The sequence below is a fragment of the Fundulus heteroclitus genome, chromosome 10 (genome assembly GCF_011125445.2).
Source record: "Fundulus heteroclitus isolate FHET01 chromosome 10, MU-UCD_Fhet_4.1, whole genome shotgun sequence".
Classification (NCBI taxonomy): Eukaryota; Metazoa; Chordata; class Actinopteri; order Cyprinodontiformes; family Fundulidae; genus Fundulus; species Fundulus heteroclitus.
Window position 1 is genome coordinate 9,179,854 of NC_046370.1, and position 21,973 is coordinate 9,201,826.

The window sequence follows — 21,973 nt, forward strand, 5'->3', positions numbered from 1 at the left end:
TGTGACACGGTTTTATGAAATAATGAAGACCACAATGTTTAGATTTAACAAATTGATCATATTCATAACACATTCACACACACGCACACACACACACACACACACACACACACACACACACACACACACACACACACACACACACACACACACATATATATATATATATATATATATATATATATATATATATATATATATATATATATATATATATATATATATATATATGTGTGTGTGTGTGTGTGTGTGTGTGTGTGTGTGTGTGTGTGTGTGTGTATTTATTGCAGCACAGGAATGAGGCATCTTCTCTGATCCACGTTCACAATAACAGAACTCAACTTTTTTCTGCCACATACAATATGGCGGTGACGTTGACGTGCGAACCTGCGCCCTATGACGCGTCTACGTATATATGTCTATGGTCTATGCCTGTTCCCTGCGCTGTTTAAAAAAAACGTGCAAACCCCGCCCACCCGTGGTACTGATTGCTGTGCCTGTTGAAAAATGGTGCGCACTCTTTTGTAATAAACAGACAAAGGAATAACGCGAGACAAAATCCTGCCTCGTAGCTAAAACGGGGCAAAAAAAACCCAAACAATATTTATAAATTTTATTCCTCAAACCATTCTACCTTTCTAAAACAAAAAAGGAAAAGTCACGGCTATGTGAGGATTTATTTCCCCGTTTTTCCAGAGTTACCTGACCTGCCATATCCACGCCCATTTCCACACCTGGGCAGAAGACGTGTAGTATTTGTTTTATCGGAGACAGGTCTCCCTTCAGCTGACGTATAAACGCTTCTCCACGATTACAATGCTCGGAAAACACATCTTAATCGCTTTTATCGTCCAAATCTGTATTTCCGGGATAGACAACAAAGGTGAGTTAGTTTAAATTAAACGTTGTTATGGTTCGATCCGATAAAAAACGCGACTTTTCTTCTGTATTCTAAGACGGATAAGTTCATAGTTGTCTTTTATTTTACCTTCTCGGTTGTATTGCCTGTCCAGCGACTCGGGGTATGTTCAAGTTCAACCGTGTTGCTTTTATTTAGGAGTTCAAATAAGGTGGCTGCCTCAATGAAATGGTACTTCCTAATATTTACAATGGGTTTGTTCTACCTCTAGAAGACTTCAATGGGTTTAGATCAACACTGTCCAAGTACTCCATTGTTAAACCACAGTTGATCAACAACAGATGGACAAGAAGCATTAATAAGACCTCCCAAACAAGCCAGGTAGGTACCTGATGCATTATTGTTATTTATTTATTTATTGGTGTAGTTATTTAACTTTTTTATTTACACGTTTAGACACACGGAGAGAAAATATCATACACACTGAAGATCAACAATAGGGAGCATTTTCTTCATCTGGAAAAGAACAGGTACAAACTCATTACCATCACTGACATTGTTGGCAACAAAAGGTTTCTCCTTAATGATGTGAGAAACGACGTCAAACGTGTTATTTTAGTCACCCAATTCAGAAAGTGAAAGTCAAGTGTTATTTAACACAGATTTATGTGAAGCGTTTATTCCTGATATCCTGATTAAAAAAAAAACAGATTTAGTTTATCAGATCAAAATATTTCATAAGAACGATAAAACAAATTCTAGAAATAGAGATATTGGCGTACTGAAAGTATGTACATGTACTGTACAGTAGTACTTGGACGCGGTTCCTCTTTCTTGACTTACTGCATCAAATTTGTGCGTCATTGAGGCCCATGGCTTTGCTAAGTTTGCTGTGGTGTGCTGAGTTTGCACAGTTTTTTTTTGTCTTTCACTCGACGTTACATAAATATACTGCTTAAAAAAAAATCTAAGGAACACTTTATTAACCAGAGTACAATATAAAGTCAGTTAAGTAAGTAAAACTTTATTTATATAGCACCTCTTACAACAGAATATATATATATATATATATATATATATATATATATATATATATATATATATATATATATATATATATATATATATATATATATATATATAAGACCAAAACCTTTGGGGTATTAATCTAGTCAGTTCAGAAGTAGAAGGGGTTGTTGATCGGTGTCGGCTGTTCAACAGGTGCTCTAAAGGAGCAACAATGTGACGACTTCAAAAAACAGGAATGGTTTTACAGGTGGAAGCAGGGATGAACTGGGGTCACAACGATCTATACGAGAAAAATAATCAGTTCCTGACACTGGTGTCATGATACATTTTTATGATAGTTTACTATACTATACCCTTCAAACTACAGCAACAGCACTGATGTTGACTCGATAGAGTCTAGTAGTCTTACTTGAATACCCATAAAGACTTGAAGGTTAAATACTAACCTTAGGGGTAAAAAAAACTCAGCAATTATATGCGGCATTAGATTCAGTGCTGGAGGATAAGGATTTTCACAGGCTGCCATTTTTTTTTCTACAATTCTGTCTATGACCAAGTCATTGTCAAGGGATAGGAACATGTCTTTCTCTGTGCTCAGGAGCACGACTGCTTCCAGGTGTTCTTGTGACTGTGTGTGTGTATGACTTTCTACATGTTTGAGAACAGAGAAACTTCTTTCACAGGCTACCTGTGTTACAGGCAGAGTAAGAAGGGAACTGGTATCCTGGACCGAGGAGATAATAGGCATCTTTAAATAAGCGGTAGCGTATCGGAATTTGATTGCAACAGATAGGGCATTCCTTACAGGATTTATTTAGTCTGTGCCATTTTCGTCCTCATTACAGCCATCCTCTATTGTCCTGACTTTATACTCTTTAAGTGCCGACATTTTGACCACTGAGCTGCCAGACACTTAACTCAGGCTGCAAGTTGATGGCTGTTGCTCTGCTGTTGAAACGAAGCAAGCATTGGCTAAGTTCTTGAAATGCAGAATCAGGCAGCACATCTGATAACACTGATGCCTCTGATAACGGCATAGAGCGTACCATGGTTTGGAAAATGCCTGTGGATGTTTTCTATGATTGTATCCATAATCTGGTTATTGACGTCAACTTCAAAGGCATTGTTTGCATCTGTGAAACTCCGATTACTTTCCATTTCACCATTCATCATCTTCCTTTTCTTCTTTATTTTCTGTGGAAGTGCTGTCTCCATCTGAATCGCATATTACTCCACCATGAGTTGTGCATTCACCCACTGGACAAAGGCATCAGCAACTTGCTTAACTGAATTAAAATCTCACGTTCCACGTTCTTTATGGCATCCTGAGTTGCTATTACCATACTGTGTGTAGTTAAGATACCCAGTCCACTTGACTGTATTTATTTTGACAGCAGGCATGTGGCTTGAAAAATCGTGCAGGAAAAGCTGAGCAGTCGACATTGTATCCTACCCCATCAGCGCCTCTAGGAATCCTCTAGCTTTGACATGCACTGATGTTTTCAAACTAAAAGATGCTAAGTGTCATTAAGACGTCAATATATCATGTCTGGTCTGGTTTTCCAAATCACCCAAAGAGCCTCTTCAAGGCTGCATCGTTTTCACACACCACCTTGTCTCTGATACTGGAGAAACATCTGTTTCCTGGCATGAATTAGCCACTGCACTGTAGAAATTACAGTTTTCACAGTGGGTTTGGACAAAAATTTTTACAGCAGCACCTTGACCCATAGCCTCTGACTCCTGCATCTTTTTTGCTTTTATTCTATGCACTCTGAGATGTTCCTTCAGACAGACATAATATTTCCCAAGAAGCATGATGAGCTCTAGAAAGTTGCTGTGGTTAATGTTGTGGTCTTCTGGAGTGTATGCTACCTCAGATTACTGTCATCTGTAGCCACCTCTTCCTCACTTGATCTCTGTTAGCCACAATTTGAGGGCCATGTAGTAGGCTGGCTATATCTGATTTTAGATGTCCTTAAAATGTGCTTTGGCACAACCTCTGTGGATGTTACTTCTTTCATTTTCCTCAACTGTTTGAGTTATATTAATCGAGAATCTTTGCTGACGTTATGCGACCATAATGTAATTTTGTTGAGACTCCGGCTCTGAATCCACACATTCACATATAACACAGAGACACATAATGTTCAAACAGTTGGATGCACCGACAACACTTCCTGAGAAGTGTCTGCAAAGTCTGCAAATAGTCCTTAGCATCTAATAAGATTTAAATGTTCAATAAAAAAAATAAAAGACAGATAGCAGTCACTTTAGTAAATTACTTTGCAATTGCATGAATGTATCAGACAAAACACCCCTGAGAAGTTAAGTATGGAAAAAGTCATTATCAAAATGAAAATCTTCAAGTTAATTAATGTTCAAGTCAGACAGGTAACAGTCAGTTTACAGGATCAAGTAAAAAAAAATACTTTGCAATTGCATGAATGTATTAGACTTTTTTCCAGAGAGGTCAAAGTGTACAAGTCGTTAGCAAAAATTTGAATCTTCAAGTTAAAGAAATGTGCAATTTGCATGGATGTCCGAACAAACACTCCCTGAGAGACTACAAGTCTGCAAACAGATGTTAGCATGTGAGAGACCATGTAAATTCTCAATCGGATCAAGAACGTGTGAAACCAGCCACATGCTTGTAAACAGTCTCTGAACTGGGCAGTGGGATGAAATAAACAGTCACGGCTTTTGGAAACTCAATTAGTTTTTGATTCAATGTTCCTGAAACATTTACCTGATGGAAGTTGGACTAATGGTGCATTGCCCGGGTAGAGCAATACGCCCCACCTGCTGTGGCTATACGTCTGTCCCTTTTCTGGACTCTTGTAGCATAAACCATGTCAAGCTCTTGTAGGCAGCATCCCATAATCTGGCCTGGCCAGCCAGACTACGTTTTGCTTTCACTTTGCCAGCAAATTGAGCCTGGAACTGCTCCCATAGAGACCTCTTTCTCGATACGACCAATCACAGGCGTGGGCGGGCTTTATATGTTGAATGACGTGCAGCCTAGAGAATCCCTCCACAAAAACAAACAAGATGGCCGCCACTACAGAGGGTTTGTTTTCTGGTGTGCTTTCTTTTGTTTTAAAACTGCCGCGTTCCCATACCGCACTGTCACGATGAGACACAAGATGCTTTCAGTTGTAGCTCTATAAAAGTTTAGGGGGCAGCTGAGTAAAAAGTCCAGTCTGTTTCAGTTTCCTGAGTCAGAAGAGTCGCTGTTAGGCCTTCTTCAACAGGTGGGAGGTGTTCACAGTCCCAGAGAGGTCACAGGAGATGTGAATTCCAGTCCTGCATTCACGCATGAAGGGATTGCTTACAGTGGTTTTGGCAAACATAAACGTACTGCTCAATACAGTGTATGGCTTTATTCACTGTATGTTGGCCACTGTCTGTGTGCCATCTTTGTGTTTAAACACTTGCTGTACTGTCAGGTATTTTGTTTTCTTCTGAGGGTGGTAAGAAAAACAATATTCTAAGCTGTGAATGACCGTCTGACTTGAGGCGCACAGAGTAATGTAAAGGACACCACCGTCATCTCATAAGAAGCATGCCCTAGCATTGACAGACATGCACACAAGCAAACGACCTACTTAGGACCATTTTTGAGTTGCAGCAATGACATTTAAGCAAATTGGACTAGCCTGCTGCATGAGTTTTTCAGTTTTACTTTCTGTGTGACTTCAGATTAAGCCCTCTGTAGGTTTATAATTTCTATTTTCATCAAATGAAGTGGCACCGTTTTGTTCCTAACACATTACCTATTCCATAACATAATTTTTTTACCCCAAAGTGGGATTTGATGTGTTTTCGCAGTGTTCCTTTAATTTTTTCAAGCAGTATATTTTTAGATGCATCTGTTTCTTAACTGTACAAACATTTCTGCTTTTAGTTCAATTCAAGTTTTCAATTAAATTTTATCTATATAGCACCAATTCATGAGTCATCTCAATGCATGTATCATGAATTGGCTGATTTTAAAATAAAACTAACAAAAAAACATAACAATGACATTTTTGTTTTGATTAATTTTTGAGCCAAAAATGATGAAAACCAACAAAAAATAACACTTGTGTGATTAACACTTTGAGATGAATTACTGAATTAAATTAGCTCATCATATTCCAAGTTATCAATATACACTTGTAATTGCTATTGTTTAAAATTAAACATCTAATGTAATTTCCTCTTCCATTTAGAGGCTTTTTACACCCAAATTTTGTCCAGTATTCACGGGATGCCAATGGCAACTACAATACCTCATATCCAAGACAACATGTGAGTTTCCTGATTTTCCCCATTCACCTCTGTAAGAACTTCTCTAACGTGCAACCATTAAACTTGCCTTCTCTTTACTGTTTTCAGGTGCACTGCTACTACCACGGAAGCGTGGAAGGATATCCAAATTCAGTAGTAGCATTGAGCACATGCTCTGGCCTCAGGTATCTGGCTTTGTGTGGATCATTTGCTCACAGAACACTCTACATTTATATTCAAAAAAGTATTATTTAAAACAGAGTGTCCAAACTTTTCGGTACATTGGCCAAAATTGTCAAGTCAAGGGAACTTGAGGGCCAAAAAACTAAGACTTTTTTTTAAAACCAAAACAAAATATGATAATTTTAAATTTAGATTTTTTTTTCTTTAGGAAATGAATACATCCAAAATGTAAAAAATATGTTTTGCTCATTTGTTGTATGATGGTCATGCAGTGCGCAAATAATTTTAAAATAATATAATTTGAGTCTTTAACAATAATACATTTTACTCTTTTTTTTTTTTGGTCTAGCAATATAAGAATCGATAGATTTATTCATTTCACACAGAATGCTTTGAAGCCAATATTTCTGTTATTTATGATTTTCAGCTTGCAGCTAATAAAAAGCAACATTTGCAATTGGAATTTCACATCAGACCATGTCAAACACTTTTGATACAGAATGTGGCTTGATGCCAAGTGTGTTTAATAACTGCCTAATGGTTTTTATTTTCAAAAGTTACTTTTATTCTGACATGTGAGCTGTATTGAAAACACATTTTCTAATTTATTGAATATGACCGCTGACAACTGGATGATGATTCTCTTGTCTAATGTCAGGTTTTTGCACATTTTCCCACTCCTGTTTCCTAAAACCCAAGTTTTCAGAGAGTTCTCATCTGCAGTACATACATTTTTAAAGACTGAAGGCTTTATCCGCTGTGTTTAACTGGTTCCCTCCCTTAGTGTTTAGCCCACGCTGCACATTGTGCTGTTGTTGTTGGGACCTTCCGAAAGCCTGGGAACCTTTCATCAAAACTAAGTTTATCAAAACTTGCAGAAAAAATATGGCTATATACTAAAAGCATTATGAAAACAATTTGCCTATCATTTGCACATTACTAAAACAAACTTTAGTGCACTTTCTCTGGAATGTTATGTAACAGACCAAAAGAGTAATGCACAATATTGAAGTGGAAGACAAATAATATACGATTAATTAATTAATTAAGCACTTTTTTTTTTTTTAACAAATGAAAATCTGAAAATAGGCCTTTGAAGCAAAGTTTTAATAGGGTTCATTTGGACTTGGACTGGACCATTCTAATGCATGATTATGCTTTGATCACTTCCACTGTAGCTCTGTGGCTTTAGGGTAATTGTTTTGTTGGATGGTGATCCTCTGCCGTCCTTTCATTCGCTGTATTTACATCCATTATTTGTGACCAGCTTCCCTGTTTCTGCTAATACTACCAACATGATTTAAAAATAAAATCAACCAAACAAGCAGTTTATTGTTTCTGTTGTAAAATTAGATTGCAAGGATGTATATATTCACTTTTTAAAAAAAAAAAAAAAATATCACATTGAAAATCCTTTATATCTCTTACAAAAATCTATGGAAAAATTTTATTACAGCAATAAGATCCTTCTTATCATTGCTCACCAGCTCTTTGCTTTTTTCCACTGGTATTTTGATGATTTATTTTTGTTGATGACCTCAAGGTTTTTAGGAGGTTTGTGAGTCCTTCATCAGCTGCTCCCTTATTCAGGGGTTGCCACAGAAAGCGATTACTACGTGCACCCAGACCTGGTGGAGTTTTTATGCCAGATGCCATTCATGTGGCATGCATTGTGCAGCACGCCTCATTAGTTAATCTCTACCAAGTCACTTTTTTTTATTGTTATTGAGCCTGTGCACTTCCATGAAACCAATTCAAAACATGTATCATTGTCTGAACTATATCTCTACAGGGGTGTGATCCTCCTTGAAAACGAGACATTTGGACTTGAGCCTGTTCCAGGATCCACCACTAATGAGCATGTTCTCTACCGCCTGAAGGACTCTCATTCTGAGCAGGTCACCTGCGGGGTCATTGGTGAGGCAACGCCGACGCCCAGCTATGAGGCCTTTGAGCCCGGCCAGTCCATGACTTCTCTCCTAAGGGTTAGGATCTTTGTGTATCCAGAGAAAAATTGTTTAAAGTGTAATATTGATGGCTTTCTGTTTAAATAATTTAGCTTGTTGTTGTTTCAACAGAGAAAACGCAATCTACCTCAGACCAGTTATATAGAGTTGGTGCTGGTTGTCGATAACCTCAGGGTGAGTTTTCATGAATTTTCTTCATCAGTAAAATGTACCCCGATTTTTGAAGTATTCAATTAAGCAGCTCTACATTGCTCAACTTACTGATATATTCAAAATTAGATTTTAAATTCTGTTAAAAATCTAAAGGTGACATAAAGAATGTAATATTCAGTGCATTACCAATTATTCATTTTCTGGAAGGTTTTCCACCTCTTTTATGTTACTATCACAAAATTGAGTGGGTTTTAATTGAGATTTTACGCAGTTGACAAGTAGTGCATTAATGCAAAGCTGAAGAAAAGCAATCCATGGTTTTCAAATTTGTAAATAAAAACACGTTGATATTTTCTGCATTGAGCTTGAGGTTGACTCTGACCAATCTTCAATCTTTTGAACACACTGACTCTATCTGAAGGGGGCTATGGTAACACAGAAATGTAAATAAATTAATATGTAGTTGTATGTATCAGCATACAGACAGCAAAATATGTAAAACTGCTAAATCTGAGCTATGGGGATCATGTAGATGTTAAATGAAAGTGGGCTAAGCGAGGAGCCTTTAGGCAACACAGCTGAGGAAAGTTTTGAAAAAAAAAACTTGTGAGAAACATATCAAGGCATTTGTGGATTTTATGTGATGCATTTTGTATCAGATATGCATGATTTGGTGGCTTAAAATAATCTAGATCTCGCTAATACTTCTGAAGGCTCAGGAAACATAATTAAGCCACCAGAGGTGTAACCAGACACTATTTGTCTTGCTCTCTGAATTTTGTCATAGACAGAAATATGCAAAGTCATTGCAGAACTTGTCAGATAGATAAGAGGAGGAACAGGTAGTTAGGGATTAGTCATCATATGAACAACAGGGAGTGAGGTTTAGGCATTGTTGTGTTTTTTATTGTTAGAATGTTGACTGTCACCTCTTTAACTAACTCTAATTTAGAAACCATTAATTAGAAAAGCAGCTAAGTACCTCTGGAGGAGTTGTAGAGATTCATCGCTCAGGTGATGATGTAAAATGAGCCATTTTACATTTCGTTTTGTTTTGATTTAATGCATTGAAATCTCAGTTGTTTAATATGTTTAACATTTTATTTGCATGTCAATTTAACTTGACAAAGCAAATTTTAATACGTTTAGTCCTTACCAAAAAGTGTTTTTTCCTGCAGTGTTTCTGGTCGTACCACAAAACTACTGCCACAAGAACCACATCTGATTTTTCCTTAAACATTTAAGCTTTCTGCTCATTCATCTGCAGGATTTTTAGCCTGTAAAAGTGAAACCGTCTCTGTTGAGAGGACAACAGGAATAGTTCTGCCCTTCACAAAAAATACCTTTTTATGAAAGAATGCCTAGAATAAAGCCATTGTTAAAATAAAGGTATATGCATTTTCTGGAAGGGCAAAAATATGTTTAAAAGAATCATTTTCTTTGGCTTTTTTAAAATATCTTATATGTTTTTTAGTATAACGAGGGAGGTAGTGAACTCATTCAGACTGCATTTCTCAAAAACCTACCTCAGCATCTGCTGAGTGAATGATACTATAGTTACATCAGGATGACATCCTGTCTGGGTTTTCCATGTCAGAGATTTTGATCTCAGCAGAATATTTTGGGTAAATGTTGTTAAAACATTGATCCAACACTAGTCTGAATGTTTTTTCAAAATACTTTTTTTTTTTTGACAGTATATTTACAAGAAAAAAAATGATACAGCAGTCCGAGAGGAGATGGTGCAAATGGCAAATCTACTGGATGGGGTGAGATTTTCTGCTGTTTTTTATTTAGATGTCCTATTTTTTTTTCTTTATTCAACTGCTTCGGACAAGTTCTGGTATCACTACAATCTTTAAACTAAAGTAAGAGGCTTAATTATAATGATATTAATGTTGTACTGTACAAAATGTTTGTATTCTTTTGTAGTACTACAAGCCGCTGAATATCCGAGTCGTGCTTGTGGGTCTGGAAGTTTTTAAGGACAGCAATCCTTTCAGTGTGGAAGGCTCTGCTGGAGAGGTGCTGGGACGTTTTGTTCAATGGAGAAAGAATACTCTGTTACCAAAAATCAGACACGACATTGGTCAGCTCATTGTGTAAGTAATGTCTATCTCTCTTCTTTTTTTTTTTTTTTTACCTAGCAGAACAATCATAAATTTTAGTAATGGTTCGTGTTCCAAGTTGTAAGAGAAGATTTGAACCTTCTTTTTTTATATATATTTCTCTGCCAGTGGCCGGGGAAACTCATACAGCGGGGGTGTTTTGGGTATGGCCTTTGTCGGCACCGTCTGCTCTGTAGCAAGCTCTGGAGGAATTAACGTGGTACGTTCTATTTTAACCTCAAACAGTGGCTGACATGATGCTGCTTTGACACCATGAGCTTTTACAGGGAATCTGATAGCGAATGTTTTATTCATGGGAGGCTCTATGGGTGGTGCTCGCTGTCACAGACTCTACGTAACACACCAGTAAAACGGGTTCAACAAGAATGCTGCCTTACGACTCCAGGACAAGCCCTCTTTCTTTGGGTTTTCACATTCCTTAGATGTTTTTGGCCCTTTCCTTTCCAGCAAAAGTATGTCTATTTATACAGCTGATGTAAAAAGAAGAAAAAAAAAGAAAGTTCACCACTGTTCTGTTTAAAATGTTGGAATCAAAATGCAGAAACTAACCTTAAAAAAACTAAGCATGCCCAGAATCACTTTTAGTTGCAGAACTTGACAATACCTAATAATGACTATCAGTTTAACTCATCATTCTGAAGGAACTTTGTTCCAATCCTTACACGGTTTCTGTTCTGCTTACATTTGTTTTTGCACTGCTTGCTTCAGAGTTTATTGCAACATTTGACTCAAGTTGAGGTCAGGGCGTTATATTAGTCACGGAAATGCCTCAGCAGTTTATTTTTCAGCCATTCCGTGTTGGGTGGAGCTTTCTGTTTCACAACTTTATTGTGATCAGATTTCAGCTCACTGTCAGGTGGCTTCACATTACAGAGTGTAATATTGTGGTTTACTAAGGATCTCATCGCAGATTAAAATATGATTGGCAATGTGTGACTGCAAATAAACCCTCCACCACCATTCTATTCAGTATACTTTTATTGTCCCAGTGTGGAAACTTGTTTTGGACAAATGAAGCTGCATTTAAAGCAGATACAGTAAAAAAAAAAAAAAAAGTTACATTTAACTATGTAATTTAAAGAGTTAAAGCCAATTCAACATAAAATATAAAAGTAATTCAAAAGTATTTTTAAAAATTCATAATGATTGATTTGAGACCTAAAAGATAAAAAATGGAGGGCAGCCTGCCTACTAAAGATGTCCAGATCTCAAACTATGTTGTTTAAAAGTCAGTCACATCAGTGGAGGAGGCATTTAAGTAACTGTCCCCTCCTTGTTCAGCATATTTTAAGTTCAAATTTCTGCTCTGTAATATGCCATGTGCATTAAGTTTTTATATGGTCTTTTATTAGAAAAGGTTTCAGAAGAGTCATCATTTATCTTATTAAAGTTTGTATACTTATGTTGAGCTACCAGGTTTTTTATTAGGAGAAAGCTCGACTTTATTAGAATTTTTTTAGCAGTTGCTAAATCTAACGCAGATAATTTTTGAAAAAATTTAACATTTCATTTGAGTGAATTTGTTAGGTGGTGAAAATCTTAACAAAACCTAAGGCTTCACATTACTGGTATGTTGACCTTCATAAATCAAGAAATAGTTACAAGAAAATATCTGCTTGGCTGAACAATAGGAACTGTAAAAACTGGGCTAAATGAGGAACCAAATTAACTTTGTTACCAGGCACTGTGAGGACGATAGGAACAAGATGGAGAACCTTCAAAGCCCACTGCTGCTGATTTGCAACAAAGACTGGTGTCTTGTGGTCACAAAATGTCCATACCATTAATTTATTTTAACGCCTTTTGCTGTCTTTACAAAATGAGACCACAGTTATGGTGGGTACTTTAACAGCTGCTATTTTCTATCTGTGCTGTCAAGAACTTTAACAAAAAAACTAGTCCACACAGTTCCTGTTTTTCATATTCTCCTTATTTAATGTTTATTAAGTTTTGAATGCAATTATTTTAATCTGTTTAAACAGTTCTCTGGACAAAGGAGGAAGTTGTTGAATGTCTTCTGGAATGTTCTCCACCTGTAATTTATCTTTCTTACTGGAAAAACGGAGGACGTAATATCACTGTGACATTGGATCATAGACATCCCCAGAATGATATGCTGTGATAATAAATGCATCTTAATATGTGTTCACTTAAACCTCACAACTGCCAAACGGATGGCTTTTATACAGTTGGTAAAAGGAAATATATATATATATATATATATATATATATATATATATATATATATATATATATATATATATATATATATATATATATATATATATATATATATATATATATATATTTGCATCTAGTTGCTTTTCTTAATTCCTATAGCAGTAAAAGTGGACTAAGTATTCTAAAATGAGTAAGAGTTCAGCTTAGTTTGGGTCAAGGATTAATGTCGTATATAATTTTAAATCATATGTACCAAATTTTAAGAACTAGACAAGAACTACATGATTTTATTTTATAATAAAAACTACATTTTTGAATATAAAACTCCAATTTAGCCACATGTTTTTGAATGTATGCCAATATGTTTAAAATAGGTAATTAGTTCAAGCTGTGTTGAGAGATATTTCTTAAATATCGGGCTTCATGTTTACAGTTCAGCGAAGACAAGTTGAATTTTGTCTCCACTGTGGTGGCCCATGAGATGGGCCATAACCTGGGCATGAATCATGACTCCAGTGGCTGCAACTGTGATGGAGGGAGCTGCATCATGTCAGGAGGTGCCAGGTAAATATTATCCACCTATTTAACACTATGTCCAATGTTTATATCTGTGTATAATCTTTCATAGAAATAAATTAAAGGCCTTGGGCAGAATTCAAAGAAAAGATGTGGTTCTTTTGCTACACATTTTTGTTTCTGAAAACACAGAACAAGTAAGTTTATTTCTGTTCCTTGTTAGTGGTTCTGTAAAGTTCAGCGAATGCAGCGCACGGGATTTCGAGTCACTGATTTTCCGTGGGGGAGGCGTGTGTCTTAGAAATCAACCCTCGCCATCAGACGTAATTGGGGTCGCTGAATGTGGCAACGGCCGCCTGGACATGGGAGAAGAGTGTGACTGTGGCCCACCAGAGGTAAGGAAGTTTAAAAATGTGGATGTAGTACTTTGTTTTTGTTTGACCGCTGGACTTCGCTACCTGATGTGCAGAAGCTTAAATGGAGAGCAACAAAACACAGTGCACACTGTGTGAGTGGCACGCCAGAGACTGTAGATGTGTGTAGATGGTGACTCCTTTAGTGTAGATGTTTTATTGTCAGTATTTCACATATAAAAGTATGTCACTTAATCAATGGGTCGTGCACAATTCTTAACACAGAACACACTTTTATGTGTTGTTAAAATTGATCAAAATCACATGACACAACTACTCTGCCTAATGATTTTATTTGGGACCTTTTGCAGCATGCAGGCATACACGTTCTGAAAGCTAGCCACTGGGCTCTGTGGGGTGGAGAGAGAAGCAGGCCAAAAACACAGCATAATCGAACAATTCAGAAAAACTTCAGGGGGATGCGAGGTGTAGTGTAGTTGTACAGATATTTTAGCTCGAACTGGCTGTAATGCAGCAGCAGCACGAGGTGGTCTCTTAATAGCTCTTGTTGCATGGTGCAATAGCAAAGAAAAAAGGTTCTGTTGGTTTAAAAAAAAAAAAAAAAAAGCCAAGCCCAAGTAAGTGTCTTCACGGTCAAAAACAATTCCAAGAAAACACAACTTGTGAATGACAAACAAGACCAAACTCGATTATAATAAGCGTACTTGGCAACACTGATTCCACTTCCTTTTGTGCCACGATAACAAGTGTGCTATGCAAGGGAACAGCAAAGTGTGCTAAAATATGGGCTGTATTACAAAAGTCATCATTTAAGCGTACACAGGACTCACAGACGATTTTTCCTACTACCACTGCAACATCAACAACTCGCTGGCAGCACTTTCAAGTAATTAATTGTAATACTTTTGGGGAGTCATACCTGCCCTCTGTTCTTCAACCTAAAAATTATTTGGCAGCAACAAAAATCAGTACCGTACTACTTTCAGTAAGTACAGTAACATGCTTGGATCCCTTACACACACACAAACAGATTACTTTGCACTGGCTTTTCTGTGGAACAGGACTTCCAACTGAGAAGTGTGCACACCTTCAAATTGTACATACGCTGGTTACTGGGGAACTAAAAGACGGTTTCACTTTTACAGGCTGAGGCTAAAAATGCTGCAGATGAATGAGCAGAAATCAGATGTGGTTCTTGTGGCAGTAGTTTTGTGGTATGACCAGAAACACTGCAGGAAAAAAACACTTTTTGGTGAGGACTAAACGTATTAAAATTTGCTTTGTCAAGTTAAATTGACATGCAAATAAAATGTTAATTAAACAAATTAAACAACTGAGATTTCAATGCATTAAATCAAAACAAAATGAAATGTAAAATGGCTCATTTCAATTAAAGATTTCTTCAACGAAATAAAACAGTAGCTCCAATATTATTCAGAGATATAGATGGTGATGAATGTGGGCAAGAAGAATCTCTTGTAGTGGTCGGACTTACAGAAGATGTGAAGAATTTAGCTACAAATATTGTAGGAACACTTGTTCTAGAAGTCCGAAGAAGTGAAAATGAATAGTGAGAGTACAGTTCCCTGTTGTGCTCCTGTGTTACGGACTTCCTGGTCAGACACACAATGTGTTATCATCACACATTGTGGCCTGTTTGTCAGATAAGAATTGATCAGGTCAATTGTTGAGGCAGCCACCCTTGTCTTCTGGAGTATCTGACATTGTAATCATGACTGAAGTGTGTTAAATTAGCACCTTCCAGTATGCCATAGTCTCTCACATTGTTGAATAAATCAGTTGCTGTATTTTCTTCTGTTTAATGGAATATTGCATTTCTTATCTGTTTATCATAGGTGTCTCAGATGCTAAGGTACACTTGCACACATCTTAGCTACTCCAAGATGTGGCTAAACATATTAGCCACATATTGTATTATGCATATTTTCTGACATCATTGTGTAAATAGGTGGCTGCTTTTTGATTTTCTTGATTTTTTTTTTTTTTTTTTTTTTTTACCTGAAGATGCAATATTATGAATAATTGCCCAATACTTACTGTTATTTATTTTTACTTTTATTTTGGCCTTTCTGATAGGTTCATTTTATGTTGCTTTATAACTTTGGATTAGATTAGCTTGCTTTTGTTTCTACTACAAGCCTCAGTAACACTGTCTGTGTTTTTGCCACTGTCACACTGAAACTTCACCATTGTGGGGAAATAAAGAAATGTATTTTCTTATTTTACTTCCTTGCTTTCTGTAATCTTGACTTTCAGTTGCTTTTTACATTCTCCAATCCTTCCCCATTGCCCTCTGCGAATGCTCTTTTTTTCTTGTTAAGCAGGTCTTTCAGGTCACAGGTTTTATATTTTTTAAATATCTAGTTCAAAACCAATAATTTGGAGTTGTAAATAAACGCTTATTTGTCAAAACGTTTTAGAAAATGGCAAAGACTTAAATTGATCAAGTCATGTTAGAGTTATCTAATGCTGCCTTAATCTCTAACAATGAAATTCTCTGTGATTCTCTAATAAATTGATGCTGAGGATGAACCTTACTGAAGATGTTCTTTTATTTGGTATAGTGTGTGCACGTTTAATGAATAAAATATGGCTGTTGTGGTAAATTCAGTTTAATTTTTGAATGTGTATATTTTATTGTTTTTATTATATACAGGAATGTAAGAACAAGTGCTGTGATGCTGCCACCTGTAAGCTGACATCTGGTTCCTATTGTGCTGATGGAGATTGCTGTGACAACTGTCAGGTCTGCAGGCTGTTTCACTTCACATGGGATTTTATCACTCCAAGTTTGCAACATAGAGAAGTCATTCATTTTATTTTCATGCCTCTGGTGAACATTAGATCAAAGTGGCTGGAACGCGCTGCAGAAAGTCTGCCGACGCCTGTGATCTTCCTGAGTATTGTGACGGCAAAACCGGATTCTGCCCTGAAGACTTCTATATCATGGATGGGCTGCCTTGCCAAAACAATGCCGCCTATTGCTACGAAGGACGCTGCCAGACATATAATTACCAGTGTTCATATCTGTTTGGATCAGGTACGTTTTGTTGTAACCTTTGGAGAAATGTGCTAGGTTTTTGTCATCACTTGTACTGCATTTCTTCTCTTTTGCTTATGTCATTTAAAGCATTAGGTCTGTTTTAAGTAAAACTGTGCATAACATCTAGATATGTAACTGAAAGAACTCATGCAGAATGCATTGATCACTTGTGAAATAACAATTAACTCTTTTGTCAGTAATATTTGACAATTTCCTATTCAAATAGGTGCAAGACAGGCAGCGGATATTTGCTTTGAATATGAAAATACGAAGGGAAACGTGTTTGGGAACTGTGGGATCACCAGCAATGGAAATTACATCAAGTGTACTGTGGAGTAAGTGCTTTAACTTCATAAGTTTCAGGTGCAGGTCAATAAATTAGAATATCATCACAAATATGAACTACTGGTGTATGAGTAGTGTCACGCAAGAATTGTGAAAGCCCGTGTTCTGGATATTTCTCTGTGTATTTGCTCATGAAGCCCTGGTTTCATCTGCACTCCATACTTTGTGAATCTCCCACAAACTCTTGAATATACTTTGCTTTACAATACTCTCTAAGCCACAGCTGTATCTGTTGCTTGTGCAACTTTTGTGCAGTTTTTCCCACCCCTTAACATACCATTATTATGCTTGGATAAAGGATTCTAAAAAGCCAGTTCCTTTAGCAATGACCATATAGAGGCTAAACCTCCTTGTGGAGGGTGTCAGTAATTTTGTACAGTTTTTATTTTTTTATTTTATACAGAGGCATCTGCTTGATTTTAAACACTTGTTTTTCTTGGCAGTAACTTTACTAAGTGTCTCTATTTTTTTGTTTTTTTTGTTTAGGAATGCCAAGTGTGGAAAGGTGCAGTGCACAAACGTGGATTTGAATAACCACCCTGATGGTGCCCAAATCAGTATCCAAATAGTTGAAGGATCCACATGTGTGAATGCAGACTTTAACCTTGGAACCGATGTACTTGATCCAGCTTACGTTAACCCTGGAAGTCCTTGTGACAAAGGAAAGGTGAGCCTATAACCAATTTTGAAAAATAGTTTCTGTTAAGGTAAAATAATTTACACACTAAAAGTGAAATTGACAACTAAGGTTATCTGGATATTTTTGGTCTTCTGCTTTAGACCTGCATCGATTTCAAGTGTGTAAATGCATCGGTTCTGCTGCCAAACTTGGACTGTGATGCTAAGACCACCTGCAATGGACAAGGAGTAAAAAAAAAAGCCTTTTGTTTTTTGAATCCACTCTTCAGCAAATATTGAAAAGCCAGATTCTTTATTGTGTGTTTTTATTTCTACAGGTGTGTAATGATCAGGGACACTGCCACTGTAACAACGGTTGGGCTCCACCCAACTGCGACAAATCAGGGAGAGGTGGCAGCATTGACAGTGGTCCTGCTATGATTGGTACATTTAATTGTTTCTGACTTTTTCCAAGTTAATGTACAAGGAAAGTAACGATCTGCTGTAGGATCAGTCTAATGTCATATGCATACAGTTTCATTCTGAACTTCAATTCGTTTTTTTTTTTTTTATATATAGTGGCAATTCAAAACACGTCAAGGCACTTTGCAAAGTCAGTTTTATTGAATCATGCAGACAAATTGGTCAAAAGCTTTGCTTTCCCAGGAAATCCAGGAAGATTTTGTCAAGTCATTGACTTCCTCATAGAGGAACTTTTATTAACAGGGAAAAGTCGCTTGGAATGTGTGCATACAGCTTATGACAATGTAATGAGATTGCAATTGAAATAAAATACTATTACAATATAGAATGCAGAAGTGATAAGAATGTAACAGTGCAGGAAAACAGCAGTAAAAAAAGTGTGCAGAAGAATGTATAGAAAGGGTATATCAATTTCTTGGCAGTGGTAGCTCAGCTGATGCAAACCTGAAGGACGTTGTCACAGCTAAACATACCACCTAAGCATACCACCAGACCAGATGTTGCTACTTTAAAGAGAAAAAAAAAGTCCTAATAAAGAGTAGGAGGAGGATGTACCAGAATGAGAAGAACATGAAGCTAAAAGCTGAAATAACAGTAAACAATAGAGAACTAGAGAGTTGTAGGAGAATGTTGAAAAGGGTGGTTATGTCCTCCATGTCCTCCAGCATAAGCCTATTGCAGCAAAACTATAGAGATAGCTTAGGATAACCTAAGCCACTTAACAATAACCTTAATAACGAAGGAAAGTCTCAAAAGTAGACAGGGTGTCTTTCTCACACACTAAAACTTAGAGTTGGTTCCACAGGAGAGGATCCTGATAACTAAATGATCTGCCTCCCATTCTACTTTTAAAAACTCTACAAACCACCAGTAAACATGCAGTCTTAGAGCGAAGAGCTCTGTTAGGAACATATGGAGCAATTAGATCTCTGATATATGCTGGATGTAGCATATATAGTATGATGTAGGGGCTAATTATCAGAAGAGTTGAGGAAGAAAAGTGAAATATATTAAACAAAATAAAAAAAGTATTTAAAATGTGCACAATCACGAAACACAATCACCATAGCCTATACTCAAAAGATGCCAAAAGTGTACTGATCCAGGTATAGGAAATAAAGTCAAAAATAACCTTTCTTTGTTGGGGTAAGGTTAATAAATGATCAGAGAGAACAGGAGGAAACATTATTTCTTCACAATCAATGCTATAGGTCAGCACTAGGTCCAAAGCATTAAGACAAATGTGGGTATGTCTGTGCATATTTTATGCAAAGCCAGTTGAGTCTAAAATAGCATCAAAGGCTACATTTAGGCTGTCACTTTCAGTGTCACAGAGAATGTTAACATCTCCTTCTACAATGACCTTATCAGTATTTGACACTACATCAGATACGTTTCTAATCTAACAGCTGAGAGTAAGAGCCTGGTGGATGGTATGAATCAACAAACGAAAGTGGTTTTAGTGTTTAGCAACTTGTATGAGGAAAACTGAAAGTGAAATTTAAAACGTTTATTTTAGCTAATCATTAGCTTGGGACTAATCAATAAATGGGACTGAAAGATAATTGCTACTCTTCCTCCTCGCCCAGGAATGCTGGGAATGCTAAAGTTTAAATAGAAGGGGTTGACTCATTTATACTCACATAACCATCTTTCTGCAGCCAGGTTTCTGCGAGACAATATAGATCAGTCTGATTATCTATAATCAAGCCATTAACTAACAAAGTCTTTGAAGAGAGACATCTTATGTTCAATAAACCATATTTAATAGTTAAAATATTCTGTTCATTTAGAGTTGTATTAATTTTTGGACACAGCTGGGATTAGTTAATCGAATATGGAACCTGCTGCTGCACAAGTGCCTCGATAAAACCAGAGGTGGTGCTAGCCTTCTCGGGGCCCTGAGTGGTGCCCCCAGAAGTGTGGTTCACATACCTCCACATAAGATAACTGTGAAAAGTATCAAAGACAATAGATTTTAAGTGGGATTGAATTTGGAAAAAATAAAGTACAATCAATAAAATGCAACAGTGGGCAGTTTAATACCAGTTTAATAGCCAAGGTACTTTTTTTCACTACTCAATTACATACTGGGCTCATGGACACCACAGAAAAAACTGGAAAGATGTCCACCTTTTGGTTGAGCAAATATTTTAAATATGTCGTTATTGTGATTACTATAAATATGATTTTACTCTGGCTGACCCCCTCCCCTTTTTACTTTTCAGCTAAAAGTAAAGTTTAGCAGAAGTTAATGCCATGTATCAGCTTTACTAGGTGCATATTTTTTGCTAATTGCATTCCTTGCATCATTAAACTGATCTGTTTTAACATTAAAAACAAATTTGTCCTGTTATAAACTGTTTGAAAACCTGAAAGAGCAGATGTATCTTTAGAAAATTACCTACATTTGTAGAATAATTTTATGCTTTTAAGTATACACCAATGTTCTTTTTTAACACGTGAACCCTTCTGTCTCAGATTACTCGCTCAGGAATGGCCTATTGATCTTCTTCCTGCTGATTGTCCCTCTTCTCATCGCTGCCATTCTGGTGCTGCTCTACGTGTTCAAAAGGGATTCTCTAGACATCTGTTTGAAAAGAAATCCAAAGTAAAATGAAAAAAGTCAAACTTACAAAACATCTATATGGCGTCTTAAAAAATGTTTCATGTTTTTGAGGAAATGTTTTCTTCTTCTATTCAAAGATCACGCAATACAGGAAATAGAAATGCAAATGCACCAACGAACGGCAACGTTCAAACAAATGTGACAATTCAGCCTCCAGGACAAGTTCCACCTCCAAGGGTAAATCTAGGCTTCCAAGTAGTCGTACTGTAAAATGTGAAAATGAATTTTGTTAAAATGGCAATTGTCAGAAATAATGGCTGTTAAATTAATCATTTTTATAAGTTTGGTTGTATTTTGTTTTATGAATAAGTACAATATCTAACTGGTTATTTTTTCCCCCTCTTTCACTCCAGCCTCCAGCTCCATCAGGGACCTCTGCTCCAGCTTCAGGGTGCGTATTTTATTTTGTTATATTTTTTTCCTATTCAATTTCTCCAAATCTGTATTTTTGTAAATTGTGTATTAAGTCAATTATGTTTGATCAAATGTATTTACATGTTTATAATTAACAACACATACCATTTCAAGGGACTTTACAAGTCAGAATGACTAAGAAATATAATTGAATCAGTGCAATCATATAGACAGATTCAGAATAATTGCAATACATTCCAACTTACTCCTAGTTATAATGCAATGCAATCAAAATCAGTTTGTAATTCCAATTGATAAGTAAAGTTTTCTATAACGCCTTCACTGCACCACCTATAACTGAACCCAAATATATCTGGTCAGTTACAGATATGGAGAGCTGGATTACTGGAACCAAGATACAAACCGCGCCCCTGCACGGCCTTCACCTCCAGTTCAAGGCCCTGGAATGCCAAGACCAATCCCAACTTGATGCTTGTTTTATGTTGGGATTTTTAACCATTAGGACAACTTGCTACTATATAAGACACTGTGTGTAACTCATAAGCACCTTAACACAGACTGTGGTACTGCGTTCGTGGTGTTGGATGGAAAGGGTAAATATGACTGTGGGTTTTAAGTGGTCCTTACTACTTATGCTTCATGTGCTGTAAAGAAAACATGCAAAATAATTGAATTTTATGGATTTTTTTTCAAAAAGATTTTAAAAAGGTTGTAAATTTTGAGATATGTTGTAATATTGTCCTGAAAATTGTAATAAAAAGTATATTGTTAAATTTGTCTGCTTGTACAGTTTGCA

General features: G+C 36.5%; 1 protein-coding gene across 3 annotated transcripts; it reads left to right on the forward strand.

The window, feature by feature from the left end:
• The first annotated feature begins 621 nt into the window (after positions 1-621).
• zgc:174164 (ZnMc_adamalysin_II_like and ADAM_CR domain-containing protein) lies at positions 622-21,950 on the forward strand. Of its 3 annotated transcripts, none has more exons than XM_012865409.3 (22): positions 622-883; positions 1,131-1,240; positions 1,316-1,389; positions 6,103-6,181; positions 6,269-6,345; positions 8,136-8,328; positions 8,422-8,484; positions 10,161-10,232; positions 10,396-10,565; positions 10,701-10,791; positions 13,207-13,337; positions 13,513-13,684; positions 16,341-16,430; positions 16,529-16,724; positions 16,954-17,062; positions 17,559-17,739; positions 17,853-17,939; positions 18,029-18,134; positions 20,655-20,784; positions 20,880-20,979; positions 21,156-21,193; positions 21,544-21,950. In XM_012865409.3, exons 1-22 carry the CDS (start codon positions 817-819, stop codon positions 21,644-21,646), a joined length of 2,439 nt encoding a protein of 812 aa, XP_012720863.2. In that variant the 5' UTR covers positions 622-816; the 3' UTR covers positions 21,647-21,950. The 3 variants fall into 3 exon arrangements, with proteins under 3 accessions (XP_012720863.2, XP_012720862.2, XP_012720861.2); XM_012865408.3 differs by having other exon boundaries at positions 1,134-1,240; positions 21,538-21,950; XM_012865407.3 differs by having other exon boundaries at positions 623-883; positions 21,538-21,950.
• The last annotated feature ends 23 nt before the right edge of the window (positions 21,951-21,973 follow it).